General features: G+C 33.7%; 3 protein-coding genes across 5 annotated transcripts; 1 reads left to right on the top strand and 2 right to left on the bottom strand.

Moving 5' to 3' along the window:
* Positions 1-680: 680 nt before the first annotated feature.
* On the top strand, positions 681-2,017 carry LOC114371734 (putative pentatricopeptide repeat-containing protein At3g23330). Its single transcript, XM_028329086.1, has 3 exons — positions 681-1,372; positions 1,677-1,780; positions 1,857-2,017. Exons 1-3 carry the CDS (start codon positions 681-683, stop codon positions 2,015-2,017), a joined length of 957 nt encoding a protein of 318 aa, XP_028184887.1.
* A 3,675-nt stretch (positions 2,018-5,692) lies between these two features.
* On the bottom strand, positions 5,693-8,193 carry LOC114370212 (transcription factor PHYTOCHROME INTERACTING FACTOR-LIKE 15-like). Of its 3 annotated transcripts, none has more exons than XM_028327501.1 (6): positions 7,828-8,193; positions 7,058-7,688; positions 6,866-6,967; positions 6,710-6,775; positions 6,534-6,599; positions 5,693-6,444 (listed from the first exon to the last, which is right to left on the bottom strand). In XM_028327501.1, the coding sequence occupies exons 1-6, from the start codon at positions 7,896-7,898 to the stop codon at positions 6,031-6,033; spliced, it is 1,350 nt and encodes a 449-aa protein (XP_028183302.1). In that variant the 5' UTR covers positions 7,899-8,193; the 3' UTR covers positions 5,693-6,030. The 3 variants fall into 3 exon arrangements, with proteins under 3 accessions (XP_028183302.1, XP_028183303.1, XP_028183305.1); XM_028327502.1 differs by having other exon boundaries at positions 7,771-8,191; XM_028327504.1 differs by having other exon boundaries at positions 7,975-8,191.
* Positions 8,194-11,637: 3,444 nt separating this feature from the next.
* Positions 11,638-18,926, bottom strand: LOC114369865 (meiosis-specific protein ASY3-like). The gene is made up of 11 exons (XM_028327134.1): positions 18,683-18,926; positions 18,301-18,376; positions 16,202-17,719; positions 15,970-16,096; positions 15,547-15,666; positions 15,395-15,455; positions 15,137-15,286; positions 15,003-15,061; positions 14,026-14,160; positions 12,877-12,968; positions 11,638-12,021 (listed from the first exon to the last, which is right to left on the bottom strand). The coding sequence occupies exons 2-11, from the start codon at positions 18,331-18,333 to the stop codon at positions 11,950-11,952; spliced, it is 2,367 nt and encodes a 788-aa protein (XP_028182935.1). The 5' UTR covers positions 18,334-18,376; positions 18,683-18,926; the 3' UTR covers positions 11,638-11,949.
* Positions 18,927-19,782: the final 856 nt, after the last annotated feature.

Here is a 19,782-nt window from a genome sequence, read left to right as displayed (position 1 = left end):
GTGCGATTCTTTTTCCTCTCTCAGTGGATACTTTTTCACAAATCCCAACGGTAAAGGTGTGAAGAATTGAATCAATAACCACATATTAAAATTTTACGATAATCCAACGGTTAGTGAATCTGGGATTATAGTTTAACCGAGACAGTTCTGGGTTTTTGCGGGAAAACAAAAGGCTACGATGTGAAGTGTATTTCTCGCAGCTCCAACATTATTTCTGAATTCCCAACGGTGATAGTGCTTGGGGTTAGGTTCCGAACCTGGTGCTTAAGTTTCAGGATGATCCAACGGTGAATGAGTCTGAGATCGTCGTTTTTCTAAGACAGATTTGGATGTCTGTGGGAAAAAGAGAGGGTTTTGGGAGGAAAAGGGGAAAAAGCGAAAATGAGGGGAAGAGGAGGCATCGTCGGTGTGAAAATTGACCTAACACGTCCCTACTTATACCTAGGGCATTTACAACTTATTAATTACTCTATTTATTTATTTTTATTATTTTATAAAAACAAACTATATTTTATTCCCTATCAAATGAATAAATAAAATATTCTCTTTATTTTTTCTAAAATCATTATTTTAATTAATAAATTTATTTTTCCTTATTTATTTAATTATAAAAACCTTATCATTTTTCTAAAACTCTATTCATTTATAAATACAATTATTTTTAAATTAGTCTACGAAAAATGGGATGTTACATTGAGGATGCACGTAGGATGTTTGACGAAATGCCGGATAGAGACTTGGCTTTATGGTTTGCCTTAATATGTGGGAACATGTGGAATGATGAGTGGCTTGAAGCGCTTCTGCTGTTCGGAAAGATGAGAGAACAAGGTCTGGTGCCTGATTCGGTGATTGTAGCATCTGTCTTACCAGTGTGTGGACGATTGGAGGCTGTGAAATTGGGGATGGCATTGCAAGGGTATGCTGTGAGGAGTGGCTTTGAGAGTGATTTGTATTTCTCCTTCGCAATGATAGACATGTATTGTAAATGTGGTGATCCATTTGATGCCCATCGGGTGTTTAGTCGCATGGTTTATAAAGATGTAGTTTCTTGGAGTACCTTGATTGTTGGCTACTCACAGAACCGCCTATACCAAGAAAGTTATGAGTTGTATATTGGAATGGTAAATGTGGGTTTAGCAACAAATGCAATCGTTGTTGCAAGTGTTCTTCCTACTTTGGGAAAACTCAAGTTGTTGAAACAAAGGAAGGATATGCATAACTTTGTTCTTAAAGAAGGACTCATGCCTAATGTTGTTGTAGGAAGTGCATTGATTGATATGTATGCTAATTGTGGGTCAATCAAGGAAGTAGAGTCAATATTTGAGTGCATGTCAGATAAGGATATCATGGTGTGGAATTCAGTGATAATAAGGTATAATTTAGTTGGTGACTTTGAGTCAACATTCTTTACCTTTAGAAGAATTTGGGGAGCTAAACATAGGCCAAATTCCATTACTTTAGTAAGCATCCTTCCTATATGCACCCAAATGGAAGCTTTTAGACAGGGAAAGGAAATCCATGGTTATGTGACCAAGACTAGTCTAGGATTAAATGTTTTTGTGGGAAACTCTAATAGATATGTATAACAAATGTGGATTTCTAGAACTCAGAGTGAAGATCTTTAAACAAATTATGGTAAGGAATGTCATAACATATAACACTATGATCTCTGCCAGTGGAGCTCATGGCCTAGGTGAAAAGGGTTTGGCATTTTATGAGCAAATGGAGAAGGATGGAATTAGACCAAACAAAGTCACTTTTATTTCACTGTTATCTGCATGTAGTCATGCAAGTCTCTTTGACAGAGAAGGTGGTTGTTGTATAACTCTATGACTATGATTATGGAATTGAGCAAGATATGGAACACTACTTATGCATGGTGGATCTCATTGGTACAACAGGAGATCTCGATGGTGCATACAAGTTCATCACAAGGATGCATATGACACCAGATGCCAATGTCTTGGGGAGCTTACTAGGTGCTTGTCGACTTCACAACAAAGTGAAATTGGCTTAGCTTCTTGTAGAGCGTATTTTCCAATTGAATCCTAATGATCTAGGCCATTATGTTCTTTTGATTTATATGCTTATGGGAAAAGATGGGAAGACATGTCAAAGGTGAGAAAAATCATAAAAGATAAAGGGTTAGAGAAAAAACCAGGAAGTAGCTGGATTCAATTGGGTCACCGCATTTATGTTTTCCATGCTACTAGTACCTTTCATCCGACATTTGCAAAGATTGAAGAGACTCTGAATAGCTTATTGTTAGTGATGAAAAGTGAAGACTGTATACTAACCAACGTTAATGATCAATTTTTGGGTAATCAACGTCCCACAAATAAAATTACCCACACTCACAAAGGATCGTGAGAACACACACAAAGATTACACCGTAGGAAAAATAATAAAAAACACAAGAATTTAACGTGGTTCAACACCTCTTGTTTACGTCCACAAAATCGTCTCAAAAAATATTTTACTCTCACAAAAATTATTACAAGATTGTAACTCACCCCAAATAGTATATCACTCTACAAATCCGAGTATCCCACTCAATGGTTACAAGAAATAATAATACTCTCACACAAAGACACTTTTCTCTCAATAAAGTGACTTTGGTTCATAATCTCTCTTCTCACACACTCTCTCTTCATGTGTGTTTCTCCACTAAATCTATTCTCTATTTATAGCGAAAATTGTCACCAACTATAATAAATAAGTTCTCTTGAAAGTTGAAACAAAAATAACTTCTAAGGCATCCATTCAACTAAGGTTCTTCTGGTAAAATACAATCTTCCACTTTGCATTTAAGTCACCAAAACCTTAGTGATAAAAATCCAATTCTCAATATGCATGCACCTTATCTTTTGGCTTGAAACCCTACATCAACTTTTAACTTATAATGAGAATATGATATCATCAAATATTGTCAATGAATATTTACAGTATTAACTATTAAGGATAAAATCTTTGGTGATTAAGTTGAAGTTGTTAAACAACCAATATTATGAAGTGTTGCCATCAACCTAAGTGTTTTCTCATCACATTTCCATGTAGCACTGAACCGGGGTTGGATGGCTAACTAGTAATGGGCTGATTGCAATTTTAAATATGGATATCATGTTTAATGATACCAACATACAATACGATCACTACTAAACCTTATTTATACACACTTTGGTAACGTGGTAGATCAGAGTCAGACTGTTTAAGTAAATATGAGTATATGACTAGTGTGAGATCCTAATTACTAATTAGCATCAAACCGACAAGGCCAAGCTCCAATATCTAACTGACACGCATGTAACACTCTATTTTTTGTCAAATAAATAAAAAGAGTTTTATTTAAAAATTAATAGAATCTTTAGAAATTAAATAATTGTGAGAGAAAAAATTTTGTTAATTAAAATAAGAGCTTCATAGTATTAGAAAATAAATAGAGTAAAATGATGTTTTAAAAAATAAAACAATGTTTTAATTGGTTATTTATTCAATGATAGAGTAAAATATTTTTTTTATAAAATAAAAAATAGATTAAATAATAAGCTGAGAGTACCCTAGATATAAATAGAGACATATTAGGCCAGTTTTTACATTTACAATACATCTCTACGCTCTCTCTCTCTCTCAATTTTTTTCCCTTTTCCCTCCTAAAACTCTCTCTTTTTCATGCATACACCCAAACATGTTCCAGTAAAATTATGATCCCCGACTCGTTAACCGTTCAATCATGGTGAAATTTGGACACCACCTTCGAAACTCATTTTCACACATTCTCACTGTTGAGATTTGTGAAATAATGTCTGTAGAGAGAGAAATAACCCTCACATAGAGACAGTGAAATTGAGGTTCCAATCCCTTCTACTTCTATTTAATGCTTGGAAATCTTAGCAGAACAACGAGAAGAAAAGCTTCAATAATATTAAGGAACCACTAGAGATGTCGCTATCACTACTAAACTACATACGTGAGCCTGCTTAGAGGTAAATGATGGGTTTATCGCAATTGGGGTTAGAATGAATATGTGTAGGGATCCTTAGAAGATCAAATTAGGGTTTATTTTGGGATGTTTACTGTATTGTAATTCTGTCTTTATGATTATAATTACGAGATTATTATGTTTGACGAACCAATTGATGCCTTGATGCGAATTGGTTGATAAAATTTAGTGTTCTTGGTGTTTACGCATTTTTTACCTATGATTTTGATATGATTATGTGAACTTGTTTGAAGGGTTTAATCATATGAACATAACATATTAATATTATTATTGTGTGACATGTATATGATGCATGAGACGTGATAATGTGTTGTCTTGAGATTATGGAAGTCTGATGAACTGTGTGTAGACCCTTTAAGGGTAACGAGTTAATGCGCGATAAGTATTGTGATTGGATCGACTGTGGGATGTAACATCCCATTTTTCGTAAGCTAATTTAAAAAGAATTGTTATTTATAAATAAATAGAGTTTTACAAAAATAATGCGATTTTATAAATAAATAAATAAATAAATAAAGAGATATAATTATTAATTAAAATAATGATTTGAGAGAAAATAAATAGGGTATTTTATTTATTTGTTTGATAGAGAATAAAATAGAGTTTGTTTTTATAAAATAATAAATAAATAAATAGAATAAACCTAGCTATAAATAGTGTTAGGTCAGTTTTCACACTGACGTTGCCTCTTCTTTCCCTCATTTTCGCTTCTTCCATTCTCCTCTCAAAACCCTCTCTTTTTTCCACAGACCACCAAATTTGTCTCAAAACCCTCTCTTAATTCCGAGCATTATCACCGTTGTGAATTTTGAAATAATTCCGAATCTGAGAGAAATACCCTTCGCATCGTAGCTTTTTTCTTTCCCGTAGAAACCCAAAACTGTTTCGGTAAAACTATGATCCCAGACTCGTTAACCGTTGGATTGTAGTGAAATTTCGAGATGTTGTTCGAGAGTCATTTTACGATAATACAACGGTGGAGGTGTGCGGAATTGGATCTCGAACAACATATCAAAATTTCACGACAATCCAACGGTTAACGAAACTGGGATCGTAGTTTTACCGAGACAACTCTGGGTTTCAACGGGAAAGGAAAATGCTACGATGTGAAGGGTATTTCTCTTAGTTCTGACATGATATCGAAATTCACAGTGGTGAGAATGCTCGGAATTGGGTTGCGAATCTAGTATTTAAATTTCACAACGATCCAACGATGAATGAGTCCGAGATCGTTATTTTTTTTAGGCAGGTTTGGTGGCCTGCAGAAAAAAAAGAAGGTTTTGGAAGGAGAAGAGAGAGAAAAACGAAAATGAGGAGAAGATGAGACATCGTTCTAACCTAACATTACTATTTATACCTGGATACACACAATTTATTATTATTCTATTTATCTATTTTTAATATTTTATAAAAAGAAATTCTATTTTATTCCCTATCAAACGAATAAATCAAATATCTTTTTTTTTTCCTTCAAACCATTATTTCTCATTATTTATTTATTTATAAAAACCTGATCATTTTTCTAAAATTCTATTTATTTATAAATAATATTTTTTTTAAATTAATTTACGATAAATGAGATGTTACAAACATCACTTTGTAAAGTATGAATGAAAGTTGAAGTATGAACAATATTCTATATTTAGCATGCACATCACAACTAATGTTAGTGAATGAAGCACTTGGCAATAGTTTTAACTTCTAAATGTTGTGTTGTTATTAGAAGCCTTCATCGCCTAATAAGACACCTTAATTTGAATAATTCATACAGAATGATACTGGATGATAACTAAGAACCATACTTCTATGCTTCCAATGAATCCAATGACCATTTTCATCAGTGTTTCAAATTAAGCAGTAAAGCATCCAACCATGAAGTGTCAGTGTCTAGTTGCTGAATATTTATTATCAGATCCCACAATCTTTAAATCGACTTTTCTAGCAATTGCCTTAGACATGCTAAATTTTATTTCTTCTCTTTTTGGGATACAAATTGATGGCTAGTGGGGAAGGGAAACCTGACTCGGTGCTTATTGCTTTGTTGCATATTCAGCTTGTCCACTAATAAACAAGTTCTTGGGGGACGAGGCCATTAGAGTAGTTAACTGGGAAGAAGCAGGGTTTTCCGCCAGGTTGATGTTTGTGCTAGTTGCAAGAGGGGTGGGTTGTGTAGAAGGATTTCCAAGCATTGGAATGAAAGGTGCATGAGAAATTGGCATGGGTGGAACTTGGTTAGGGAAACCAAACATGTGAACTCTGTTGTCAGTGATACCATGCAAAGGTGTAATAGGGAACTGAGGGAGGCTACAAGGCATGGCTGTGCCTGGCCTGAACCCCATACCAAGTCCCATTAACTGATGTAAATGGGGTGTGTTCATCATATGATGAGCAGCATTAGGTAGCATCATGAACGGCATACAAAATCCAGCACCCATTGACATCATCTGCATCATAACACTAAGCTTAATATATGACTGTTTAACTAACAAGGCCTAAAAGCAATTTGATAAGAGGTAAAAGACTTGAAAATTACCTGTAACTGAAGCTTTAGGGTCTTAAGATATTCGATGGCATCATCAAGCATTGAAGCTTTGTCCGTCTAAGTAAGAGACATACAAGACAAAAGTATAGAATTAAAACAAGTACAAAAAAAGTATAGCATATTCAGAAAAGGAGGGGGAAGGGATTATGTATATCCAAATTCCAAACCTTATTGCAATTTGGTATGAGCTCCTTCAATATACGCATCCTCTTGTTGATCTTATCTCTTCGCTTCTGCCAACATCCACAACAAGATGTTACTAATTAATCTAATAATCTCCAAGTTACTCTTTCTCTAATAATCTCCTACATTATTTCCCTCACCCTTTCACATAAATTATGAACTTCTGCATTCCTACTTCTCTTGACACCGGTGCCTTCCCAAGCAGGCTTTTCCTTCACTACATCTTCTGGTTCTTCATCATTCTGCACCAAGTTAATCAAGCTTCATGAGACCTGATAACAATGCTATGCTTACTAAGAAGGTGAAAAAATAGAGTATACTTTTCCACTTACATTGCTTAAATACGTTGAGTCATCGATATCATCATGTGTCCTGCTACACACGTTTCTGTTATTTGAGGCTCCAATGGAGCATAGGGAAGAAGATTCCAACAAGCCTTCATCACAGTATTTTTGTTTAGTATCATTAGCTTTTCCCTTTGCTCTATGTCTTGCTGAGCTTGAGGTTTGGTTAAAATATTGACCACGAGATCCATGAATACTATCATGACCAACAGCTTCAGATTGCTCATCAGGAGGTGTTGTTTCCTCACTTCTTGGAACCATGTTTGATGTATCAGAATTTAAAGGGTTCTTTTGTCTTCCCGGTGATCCTTTAGGTGAGTTTATCACTAAGGAACGATCAAGACCTTTGCTGCTAGAATTAGCAGCCTTTGCAAACTTACCAGAATTTTGGTCATTGCTTTGATGAGAATTTGGTTGAGAATTGTCCAAGGCAGAGTCCCTTTGAACTGGGAAGTCCATGAGGGAGTATAGTGAGCTTAACCTTGCACTTTTTGCATTGAAGGAACCTTCGCACGAGGGAGTCATTCGTGTGACGACACTTGATGTTGATGATGAACCTCCTTGCTGCACGTGAAGTTGACCATTTTCCCATACCAGCTCAAGGGAACCTTTGCCATAACTGGAACATAATAAAACCACACACTTTTAGTAACTAAAAACCATAAAGAAGAGAAGAAAAAAAAAAAGAAAAAAAGACAAACTTGCTTGTTGAATATAAAAAGAGAATAGAATCGAATCTTTAAGTAGCAATAACTTGCATGGAGTCTAGATAAGAGGTGCTTCTAGTCATCCCTGGTTTGGTGGAATCAGGCATCTTCTCAGCAGCCATTAAATAATTACATTATCTTCCAAAAGAAATTTCAGGTGCTCACAGAAAAACCAAACTGCGTGCAACACAAGCTCACCTATATGCTGTATTGTAACCGGTTTCACTTGTGAGGACTAATGTAACTGATAATCAGCACTAGCTAGAACAGATACAAAGATACTAAATAAAGAAGCTACAATTATATTATACTAGTTTGCAGTACTAGTAGTATTGAAATGGAGAGGGGATGGAAGTGGACAAAAGCAAAATATTACGTTATAAGGAAATATTGAAGGGATGATCATAGTTCTGAAATTAGTTAATTAAATTAATAATAACATCTAGTGGTCCTCCTCATAACTGTTGAGGTTGTACATTGAGCAATGTAAAATTGAGCTAGTGTCGCATCGTGTCCACAAAATTCTAGTTATCCTATCTGTCATATATTATGGGAGTTAGGTGCCAATAGATGAGATGGGGATATATCCGTCAAGGGAGTGAGGTGGACCAGTGTCAATTTGTTGGGTAGCAACTAGCAATGGGAGATGAAAATTGGAAAATCTCAATCTCAATCAATGGATCATGAGCAAGCCAAAGAAGCAACTTGAATTCTGTGTATAACCCTAAACCTTATTATATGAATTATTTTATTACTCATTTATGTTTCCCCATTTGATCATCCTCGTACAAGTTGAGACTTTTTCCTCACTCCCAATGCAGAAACAATTATTTTCAGAGCTGATCATAAGAGATAATTTTGTATTTCTTCATATGAGAAGGTAAGATAACTCTATTCTCAGTTTAGTTTTATTAACTTTAAAAATTATTTTTAAAAAAGTTTTAAATGAAAATTTAAAGGTAAAGTAAAAATTATTTATCATTTTATATTTTCTGAACTTAAAAAATGATTTAAGTCTTGAGAGAGAGAAATGGAAAGAAAAAAAATGATTAGCAAAGATGGAAAATGTTGATGTACACTATTTTTTAGAGTGTAAATGATAACAAGAGATATAAAGAAACAGAAAAGTAAAAGTTAAAAAAAGTTATAAATAAAAAGATATATAAAAGTGAAATAGAAGACAAAGAAATAAAGTATATCTATGATCATAACCTAACAACGATGGAGAGAGAAAGAAACAAAAGAGGAGGACTCACATCAAAGAACCCATTATGGAGAGAGAGAAGAGAAAATAAGTTAATATTTAAAGAAAAAAAATCATTAATCAAAATTCTCTTAAATTTATTTTTTTAAAATTAAACTTAATTAAACTTTTAGTGTTTTAGATATAGTAACTATGCAATTTTGGTTCTTAGGTTCCAAAGTCCTTCAAGAATAATAATTGTGCTACTTTTTGCATCTCTATTAATTTCGTTTAGTAATTTGATACTAGATTATGAGAAAACTAATATATTATTTGACATGTATATTGACATTACTTAATTACACTTGTATCCTTTCGATATAATGATTATAAAAGATCAAAAGTGTAATTAAATCATGTCAATATATATCACTCAACATATCAATTATCATAATATCTTCTAATATTATATTAACAAAATTTATTATATATTTAATTTGAGATTGAAACATGGAGGGATCATAATTACACATACAATACTTGAGGACTAAACTTTCACAATAATACTAAAAATGTAATTCAGTCAAAAATCATTAATCTAAATTCTCTTAAATTGATTTTTTTAAAAGAAAAATTAGACTTGATTGAACTTTTAATTTTTTAGATATAGTAAATATGTGATTTTGGTTTCCAAGGTTCCAAAGTCCTTCAAGAATTACAATTGTGCCACTAATGTCTCTTTATAAATTTTTCATAAATATTTAACAAATTTTGCTAAGTACTAAAGTATGACATATTGATGGCATGACAACTAACATATTGTTTGACACATATAATTACGTATTGCCTACATATATGTTCACATAACTTAATTACAATTGAAAAAAAAAACTTAAATATAATTAAATCACATCAATATATGTGTTAACAACTATCATTTTATCTTCTAATGTCATGTTATCAAAATTTATAAAACGAGGGATTGAGACATGGAGGGATCACAATTACACGATTACGAGGGGTAAAACTTTTGCAATAATGCTAAAAATACAATTAAGCCTCACAAATAAAAATGTTAGTTTTTTTTTTTAAAAAAAAAATGTTATTCAATTTCATATTTTAATGAGAAGAAAAAAATGCCAAACATGTCACGTGCGTGGTATGATCCTTCAATTAAAATCCACGTTTATTTATGAACAGACACATAATACATTGACAAGATGTATCTCATGTATATCAACTCTGGATTTTTTGCAAATGGGTGTTGAAACTAAGAGAGGTTGCAGGAGGGCAAGGAAGGTTAACAAAAGAGACTGTAGATGAGAAGTGAGAACACATCCAAATAAAACCCAACAACAAGGTTAGGAATAGAATGAAGTGTAGTAGGAAGCCACACCCTATCCTGAAGGAGACAACGGCTTTCACGTGGTACACTCACTGGGTTCACGTGTCTAGGGTTCTTCTTGTCTGTACTTTCGGTGTTCACTCCTTTGAATTTCATCGTCCAGCTGGCTTCACCATGACAAACTGGGACTGGGAGGGTGTCAAAACGATCCATCTTTTTCCCCAAGATGGTATTCTAATTACTATGCTTGTCAACATGCATGGTCGATGTTGACATTCTCATTCATTCGTATTTTATTATTATGCAATCTAAAACTCTGTTCACCACTTTGGGGGTGGATTAAGGATGAGTCCTAATCTCTCTATAGTCTATACTCTATACTATAATCCAAACCTTCTCTTCCCAAATAATTTCACCACTGGTCCCCTCTCCTCAGATACAAACAAAGAATCTTGCTTCTCTTTTTTTTCCATTTTTAGTTTCCTCCTAAAACAAAAAAATAACTCACGTTCGAAGTTTCTAGGCTTTATAGCTGACACACTGTATGTGGAACAAAATAATTTACACTATTGGTGTAAGTTGAAAAGCATTTTTTTAAATAGAGTAAATCAAGTAATCAACAACTGGTTTAGAAAATCGACAATATCAGTCGATTTATTACTTTTTCTTTTAAAAAAATTTATAAGAAAGTCAACAATGGTGTGGTCGATTTATTAAAATATTTTTTAACTAAAAATTAACATGGATATTATCTACTTTTTATTTTTTTGATGTTTGATCTAAAGAAGTTGAAAGGAAAGAAATAAAAAAATGAGATAATTTTTAAGTAGTTCCGTGAGAGAAAAAATGAAAAAAAGAGAGTGTAAAATGACAATATCAACATAAAAATAAATATATATATATATATATATAATATAAATAAGAGGTATTTTTTTATTTTGTACATAATAAAATAACTTCTCTTTTTCTTTCCAATTTGGTGAAAAACATCTTTCAAAGGGCCATAATAAAATGTCTTCTTTTCCTCCTTTGTTGAACCATTCCACAAGGTGGAAAATCCCAATTTTCATTGTTTTCCATCCTTCTAGAGTCATTCCTGAATCCTTCCCTCTTCTACTCACTCAAACAAATATAACCCTCTTTGAAACATATAAAAAAAAATATCTAACAACTTTAAAAATATCTCATTTTCTTTTTCTTCTTCTTTCCTTTCACTTTTTTCCCTAAACTAAATGTATCATAAAACATTTTTTTAGCCTAAAACTCAAACAGCATGCATTTGAAATATATTTATCAGTTGTAAAAACAGTGTAGTGGAGCAGCCATCTTGCGATTGGGAAATCAGAAAATGACTGAGGAAATAAAAAAAAATCTCAATTCTCAATGGCACGTGAGGATGTCTTCTATCCTACAAATCACACACAGTAATAGACCCAGAATTCGAGTTTGATAAAGGAAAATTTAAGTGATGTTACTTGAACTCGGCCAAATTATCTATTCTATGTACTTAAAAGAAGAGGAGGGGGGCATAATATTAAGTACAGAGTAATCTTTAATGATTAGTCCTAAGGATCTAGCGAAATCTCAAGGTGCACTTCCTTCTGAGCAAAGTTTCCTAACTTGCAGAGAATCAGCAAAAATCATATCAATTTAGTATTTCCTCTTTCAAGCACATAGCTACAACCTGCTTCAATTGTAGAAGTTTCCCCCTCGCATTCTGCAGCCAATTAAGAGGATACAATCAGAATCCAACAAGGTAAAAATTGCTCGTTATCTCTATTTACAGCAATGTTGTAAAGAAATGACAATCGATAGGTAAAAGGAAAATCTAAACAAGGGGAACAACTAATGCCAGCTGACCCAGCAAGATATCACATTCACATCCTAAATTCAATGAACAATGCAAGGGAATCAAAAAGAGCCTGGTCCCAACAAAACTTGGCGTTTTAGTTTTATTTTCTCTACGTGTATGGATTCTCTCATGCCTCTCCAAATTTTTTCTCTACAGCTAAAACCAAAACCATTCAATATATTATCTCTCCAAATTAATTGCTGTGCAATGATCAATGAAAGGCCAAGATGTTGAAGGATATTGGCTGTATGGTAATTTGGCTGGAGAGGATCTCTGCCTAACAAACATAATCCAAATGGTTGGTTATCCAGCATTTTGCAGGCTTCAGTGATTGTAGTCTTGCAGACAACGATTCAAGGGAAATTTTTATCATCACCTATTTTCTCTTCCATCCCACTTTCACATTATTTTCTTCCTATCTTTCTCTTTCTTTTACATTGCACATATCATATCTATCATTTTCTCTCTATCTTTTTCTCTTTTCTTCCTATTTTTGTCCTTTTTTCACCTCAGTCCACCCCAGTTATAAGCTGACAAATATCATTACTCGTGATTCAAGTATATTTTAACGCAATAGTGTGATTCAGTGTATCAGGACACTAGTAATTCGAGAATCAAGCGATTGATTGATGACCAACCACCAACTCATTCATATAAAATCATATCAAGAGAGTGAAAACCAAGTACTGCACATAGCAACTACATGTAACGAATACTTTCCTCTTGTGTGAATGTGATTTTCCTTTGAGCGTCATCAAGTTGGATCTGCACTGCTGCTTCAACTTGCGACAGAAGCTTCTTATGTGCTACTCCTATAACACAAGATATATTCAAAATGAGGCCACAACCTACATGATACTTACCAATAATGCAAATGGTGATTTTTCCCTTTTTAGGAAGAGATTATAACCAAGAGCTCTACCAAGCTCTAATCCTTTATCAAGCTAACCACAAAGTGGTTGCCAGTCAAAACTTTACAAAGAAAACTTTAAAAATATCTCGAGTTTTCTTTCCAAAACATCATTGTCCATGATTTTTGTTGTGTAATACATTGAGACCCTTCTCATTAAAAAAAAAACTTGCGCTGCTGATACTATGACACTATCTTTATGTAACTAAAATTTTAAAACAAAATAATTAAAAGAAATAATACAGAAGCTAACATAAATATGTCCAAACTGTATCATGGCTCTAGTGATTTGAAAGGTTAAAGGGGGAGAAAATATGAAAGAATTGCACTACTCCCTTGACATGACTCCATCTCTAATAGTCATCAACAACAACAACAACAACGCCTTATCCCACTAGGTGGGGTCGGCTACATGGATCAACTTCCGCCATAATGTTCTATCAAGTACCATACTTCTATCCAAACCATTAATTTCGAGATCCTTTTTGATAACCTCTCTTATAGTCTTTTTGGGTCTTCCTCTGCCTCGAATTGTTTGTCTTCTCTCCATCTGGTCTACTCTCCTCACTACAGAGTCTACCGGTCTTCTCTCGACATGCCCAAACCACCTAAGTCTATTTTCCACCATCTTCTCTACAATAGGCGCTACTCTAACCCTCTCTCTAATAGCTTCGTTTCTAATTTTATGACATGGATCTCTAATAGTCATAAACACCGTTTATTTAATCTTTCTTTTTCAAATAAAACTAAATTAAACACTACCCCTGAGTTGATATTTATAGATATTTTGTACTTAAAAAACAAAAGGACGTATCTATATCCAAAAGACATCTTTTGCATATTTGGATTAGATTAATTTGTTGGGAAAAACTGCATTTAGAAAAAAAGCTACAATCAAATTTTAACTATAAGTTATTCTAAACACAAAATAAGCTAATACAAATACTGTGTTTTCATACTTTGCTTTTCCATGGTTCTCTTGATCTCTATCCGATCTGCTTCAAGATCTTCAACAGTGCTCCTGCAATCCTGTAGATGCTGATTAACCTCTTCCTTGAATCTATTGTATATTAACCTCAACTGTTTCTGTTGATCTACATTTTTGTTAGAGGAAGAGAAGGTTAGAAAAGGTACGAAAGAGAGAAGAGAAAACACCTCTGGAAAAATTCATGCACTAACATAATCATATTACCAGAAAATGCCATTAAGAAAAGAAAATAAGAGGAAAACGTTGAATATAAAATTCAGAGGTGATATGTACATAAATAGTCATTTGCAGAACTACTAAATGCAAGATCTAGTGTAAGGACGCTTTCAGTAGAACTATACCATTCCATTCCTTTTGTATTGTCCTTTTTAAATTCTGTGACAACTAATTTTAGGACTTTCATCATAACTGTTGCCCTCATATATTCTTACCAATATATATCTGCTTTCAAATCAAACTTTCTTCTGGATTTGTAGTGACCATTGTTATAGTACAACAATTAGAATATCATGTATTATTGAATTTAAAAGGCAAATAAGAAAAGGAGAAAGGGAACCGGGGTCCTCTCATGTACATGATAGCTTATATGCAAAATTTATGTCTATATCACTCTTCATTAAATGTCATTTAAATTCATACAACATTTTGTACAACAATATTTTGTGTCTCTCCTCCCCCACATCATTTTTTATATGTCAGAATGATGGAGCGACATAGACACAAAAAATGGTGTTGTATGAATTGTTGTATTGTATGAGTATCACAACTTGTTTCTATAGGACTCCATTTATTTAATGTCTAACAAGAGAGACAAACACAAAAACTTGCACATGACATAAACAATTTGAACACCTGAGATCTATTTCTAGAAGACAGACATATACAATAGCTACAATAGTTAAATCAAAACATAAATATATTAAACATTTGAGATCGAAATTTTGCTACCTTCAAATCTTGTTTCCAGCCGTTTTCTCTTTGATTTACCGAGACTAGTAAGCTTTCCCCTGAAAGATTTTTTTCAGAAAAACATAAATGTAAGATACCGGAAGCTTAAGAATTCATCAGTCTAATATACCTACATGTCTGTCTGAATCTGGGAATGAACATTCTGCAGCTGCAGATGTATTTCTTCAGCAACAGACTTCAAAATTTCTGAGGATTTCTGACTTGTCATTGACTTAAGTTTGCTCTGAAGTTTGCCCAATTCCAAGGCTAACAGTTCAACAGCCCTATCAAATTGACAAGAATCATACAATTAAAAGATTGTGTAAACATGAGCAGTAATTTGTATGGTTCTGGACTCATTAATCAATTTGTTGTGGGAAAAGATAAAACACCTTACAAACCCATCTTGATTCTGCTCAGAAGCTTCATCTATCCAATCACTGTCTCCTATCCCTAATCAATTGTGCAAAATTATAGTATAGAAATTGCATATATCTTAATAGCATATTTAGATAAAAATATCAAGTGTGAAGTGAATTTTTGCCTTTTGAAGACACTGAAGCTGGACTCTTGTTATTAAATTTACTGCCTTCTTGCTTGCACAGCCTTTTGATGGGATGAAGAGCAAAACTTTTCCTCTCGGAAGCATGTCTAACTTTTGAACCTACACTTACAGAATTTAGATATAACTAAGAAAATGGCTCTGCTTTAAAAGGACACAATGGTGTACAAGGAAGGAAAACTACAGAATATCAGATAACAGTAACACAGTTTGTGCAACTGAAGTAAAAGCAACTAATGCATCAAATAACTAACACATAGGGATTTTAGAGGGCATGCAATGTTACATACTACTAACAATTATATGTGATGAATTTTAATTATTCATGGTGTATCAAGTGCAATGGCATGTATTTCATTCCTCAAAACCATTATCAATTATATCCTTATTTAATTACAGGCAAACCTTCATGATATCCTTGAAAGTTGTGCTCTTCAGATGATGAATCAGATGAACCACCTCCCTGCTCTTTTTCCTCTGTCTCAGAAGATTTGTCTTTTCTGGGAATAAAAGACTTGAGCTCTTCCATATCCTGAAATCTAATAAGGAATGGCAAAAGACAGAAATGCAACATTTCCAGTTCAGGGCCAAAACACTCAAAATTATCAACTTGAGACCTTTGGTGTGATAAGGATACAGAAAGTTGCATTTGTTCTCCTAGCCCATTGAAGTCTGGCTCTGAAGCCTGGGTATGAACGCTTCCCAGAGAAAATGTCCTTTCAGTTGATGCTGGACTATTAACATCATCTTCCTTTTGGCCTGTTTTCGGTGTTGAGTCAGGAAAAAAACTTAAAATAGGTGACTTAGGTTGAAAAGTAGGACTTGGAAAATCATCTTGTGACTTGGCAGCAGCGTTTTGTATAACTGGATTACTTCTACATTCTTGCTGGTTTCCATTTTCTGAAACCTCAAGTTCTCCATGCTGATCTGTATTTACTATTGGTAGCTGGTAAAATTCTTTTCCTTGGTTTATGTTCTCTGTCTGAGGGCATTTTGTCTGATATTCAGGTGAGCTATATCCCCCAGCTATCTTCCCAAGTGAAAATGTTGTCATGTCATGCAATGGTAGATCAGTCTTCGAAGTGTCTTGATGAAGTTTATCTATGGTGTCATTTTCAGTTAAGCAGATCTTATTTTTCCCAATTTTGGAATTCTTTCTTTGACTCTTTTTCTTCAAGGAACCATCATTTGGAAAAGCATCTTGCCTTCCAGTCCATTTTTCTTCAAAAGAGAATATAGTTTTCTCTCCATGCTTCTCTGTGTTTTTTGAAGATGGGCCACTTTTATCTTTTCCCAGTTGCTTTTTGGAAGACGTTCTCTTTCTGCTCAAAGAACGAGTTATTGGCCTCTGAGGAGTACAATCAGGATTTTCTGAATCAGTTTCTATAGTATCCGAATTTTGTATGGTCTTAGTGGATTTATTTTCCTTCTGGTACAAACGCTGCTCAAGTGGTAAACATTCCTCATCCGTGTTACGAGCATGAGAACCTGAATGGCAACTCTTAGGGGAAGAAGTGGTCCCCAATATTTGGCAAAGTTTCATCCTCAAATTCTCAGTTCTGTTTTCTGTTCTATTTATTTTGTCTTCTGGGTCGGTTTTGTCAGACTTGAAGACTTGCAGTGCAGTGCTAAATGTAAATTCCTTTTCCTTTTCAGTGGTCCCGCCCTTCCTTCCCTTCATTCTGGCAGTGTCCGCATCAAACTTCTTGTAATTATTAGAAGCAAAAACAGAAGTCTGATGTGAGAAAAACTGAACCTTATGTTTCCCAGCTGCAGACTCTATCCCATTAGGCTCATCCCGGCCACCAGGAGAGACTAGTAAAGTAGAGGCTTGGTTGGCTTGCAAAATGGCCTCAGAAGTAGGTGTTCTTTGGTAAAAGGATTTAGAGATCCAAGAACACTTCACCTCTTGTGGACCTCCAGTTTGCTCTATATTAAAGGAAGGTGTCACTCCTTCAACTTGACTTTTTTCTCCAGGATAATTTCCCACTTTAGAGGTTACCCTTTCTGTATTTGGCACGACAGCCCCGTCACCTTTCATGGCTCCATTTCTTGTGCTACCAATTGAATCTGCCATAACTCCTACAGAAATTTTCCTTGTCTGGCTAGAGGGATGGATATTGCTGCCAAAACTCCTACAACCACTCGTTCGCTCCTGAATACATAGTTCAAATCCATGAATATCTTAACTTTTTGTCCCTCAATAATAGAAACACTGAAACTAAAATTATAATTGGTCGTAGCCAGCAATAACAGTGAGAAGGGCATTGGAAAGTAATGGACAACATATTATTTCTTATTATCGGGTGCTTTTTGTAACGATTATTGGGAAGCTTTTCTTCATCGTTTTTAACAAATCTCTTCCAATTTTGTTAATAGCGTTTTTTACAAAAAATATCCGTAAGTGGAGATAAATTAATTAGTTAAATAGGAAGAGATTAAGAAACCAGAATCATAATAATAAAAATTACAAGCACAAATTAATAATAAATATAATATCACTAGTTAAATTAATTAAAGGTCTTAACTAGTCAGAAGTCAGAACAAAGGAAAAGCACAAACTAACTAACAGGACAAATTCCGCAGTGATCAACAAAACAAAACCTAACGAATCAATTACCCAGTGTTTCATATTGTTATAAATGAATTAACGAAGTAGCATAAATAAATTAGGTAAATAGTGACCAAACTAAGTCAGATCAGAAAAGTCGCCAAATCAAGTTTGCAGCCACTTACATCATGCAAAAATTGACGCGCTTCAGCATCCATTTTCAGTTGTAATCCCCGCTAAGCATGGACGTGATTAACTAACCTGAAAAAAAAGTAACAAAAAAAATCAAATAAAGTTTAATAGAACAAATCCACACAAAACTCGGTTCAATTGCTCCTGAAGCCTCTGTTCAAGTCAGCAAAACGCAAAATACAAAAGAAACCATCAGTTTCGGAAGCTCCTTATCATCTCAACAGCCAAACAGAGTGCAAATAAAACCTCGCAAATCGAGAAGAAAAAGCATGCATATCGCGTTCAAAGGGACTAACAACGCGAACAGGGAAATGGAAAGGAAATTCCAAAATTAACCCGAAGCAAACTAAGAATCGGAACTCGCAAATCGATTACCTGAGCAGAAACCCGAGAGAGAGGAATTGAAGAATTGGGAATCGGCTCGTAGAAACAGGCTGCAGTGTGAATAGAGATTTGCGCGAAGGAGGAAACACACTTACGGAGTAACTCACTCTTCTGTGGAGCGAGGAAATGAGGAATGTGAATTTGATTTGCTGCAACGAGAAATGGAAACAAAACCCGAAAACTAAAAGGCGGGAAAAGGGTGTGAGAGGCCAAACCGTCTTCGAGTTAATATTGTCAGCATGGTGCGCATTGCGCATGACTGTTCACTATACATATATATATATATTTGAATTACAATTTAAAATTGTATTAAAAATACTAGTAGTTTTGATTTTTAATTAATTGATGGGAAGGAAAGACCAAAAGATTCAAGACTTCATACCGTGTAATACTATTTAAATAACACCCTGAAAGTTCATAGGAATTTAGAATAAGTTTATTTATTTTTTACTTTGCTTCAGAGAATACGAGTGTTTTTTATTTGATGAATCAAAGACTAATTTTGTTCGTAGTACATGATAGTTGTTAGATAAGAAAATTGTATCCATGATAAAAATTAAACACAAATTTCTTATTAAATAAATTATTCTTACTCATGTAAATATAAAAAAATCGTATATCATTGCATCGACATTTTAAGTTAAAACAAGTTTAATTAGAAAATGTTTAGGTACTTATTTATCAAGATAATTTCATTTTTTATAGCCCCATAACTAAACTAATATGCTTATAAAAAAAATTGAACTAATACTATGTCTTTACTAGATTTTACTTGTCAAACTAAGAAATTATTGAAGTTCATGTGTCAATCTTGCCAAATTTAGTGATGTTTAACTAACTTAACCAATACATTGGGAACAACTGATATCTATAATCGTTAATAATCTATAACTATTAATAATCAAAATTATTTCATTTAGTGTTTATATTTTGAATATCTATAATAATAGATAAATGGATATCCATCTTGATAATGATTTTTTGTCTTCACTTTTTCTAGACGATTTTATCTCTAATAAACACCAACAGTCTTTACATGATTTAATAAAAAAAATAACAAGAATCATTTGCAAATGAGAAATACAAAATTT

The sequence above is a fragment of the Glycine soja genome, chromosome 10 (assembly GCF_004193775.1).
Source record: "Glycine soja cultivar W05 chromosome 10, ASM419377v2, whole genome shotgun sequence".
Lineage (NCBI taxonomy): Eukaryota > Viridiplantae > Streptophyta > Magnoliopsida > Fabales > Fabaceae > Glycine > Glycine soja.
The sequence above is the reverse complement of the archived record's forward strand: the minus strand, read 5'-3'. Positions and strand labels throughout refer to the sequence as shown.

What these genes read in the sequence shown, in the direction of transcription:
- LOC114371734 (XM_028329086.1), top strand. Translation starts at nt 681, where the DNA reads ATGGGATGTTACATTGAGGATGCACGTAGGATGTTTGACGAAATGCCG. An exon ending in TGGAATTCAGTGATAATAAG is followed by an intron (nt 1,373 to 1,676) that starts GTATAATTTAGT and finishes GATCTCTGCCAG; the next exon opens with TGGAGCTCATGGCCTAGGTG. An exon ending in TATTTCACTGTTATCTGCAT is followed by an intron (nt 1,781 to 1,856) that starts GTAGTCATGCAA and finishes GAATTGAGCAAG; the next exon opens with ATATGGAACACTACTTATGC.
- LOC114369865 (XM_028327134.1), bottom strand. Translation starts at nt 18,333, where the DNA reads ATGGATGCTGAAGCGCGTCAATTTTTGCATGAT. An exon ending in GAGAACAAATGCAACTTTCT is followed by an intron (nt 16,097 to 16,201) that starts GTATCCTTATCA and finishes ATTAGATTTCAG; the next exon opens with GATATGGAAGAGCTCAAGTC. An exon ending in CTTTCAAGGATATCATGAAG is followed by an intron (nt 15,667 to 15,969) that starts GTTTGCCTGTAA and finishes CTGTAAGTGTAG; the next exon opens with GTTCAAAAGTTAGACATGCT.
- LOC114370212 (XM_028327501.1), bottom strand. Translation starts at nt 7,898, where the DNA reads ATGGCTGCTGAGAAGATGCCTGATTCCACCAAACCAGGGATGACTAGA. An exon ending in ACCTCTTATCTAGACTCCAT is followed by an intron (nt 7,689 to 7,827) that starts GCAAGTTATTGC and finishes ATTATGTTCCAG; the next exon opens with TTATGGCAAAGGTTCCCTTG. An exon ending in TTCATAATTTATGTGAAAGG is followed by an intron (nt 6,776 to 6,865) that starts GTGAGGGAAATA and finishes GGATGTTGGCAG; the next exon opens with AAGCGAAGAGATAAGATCAA.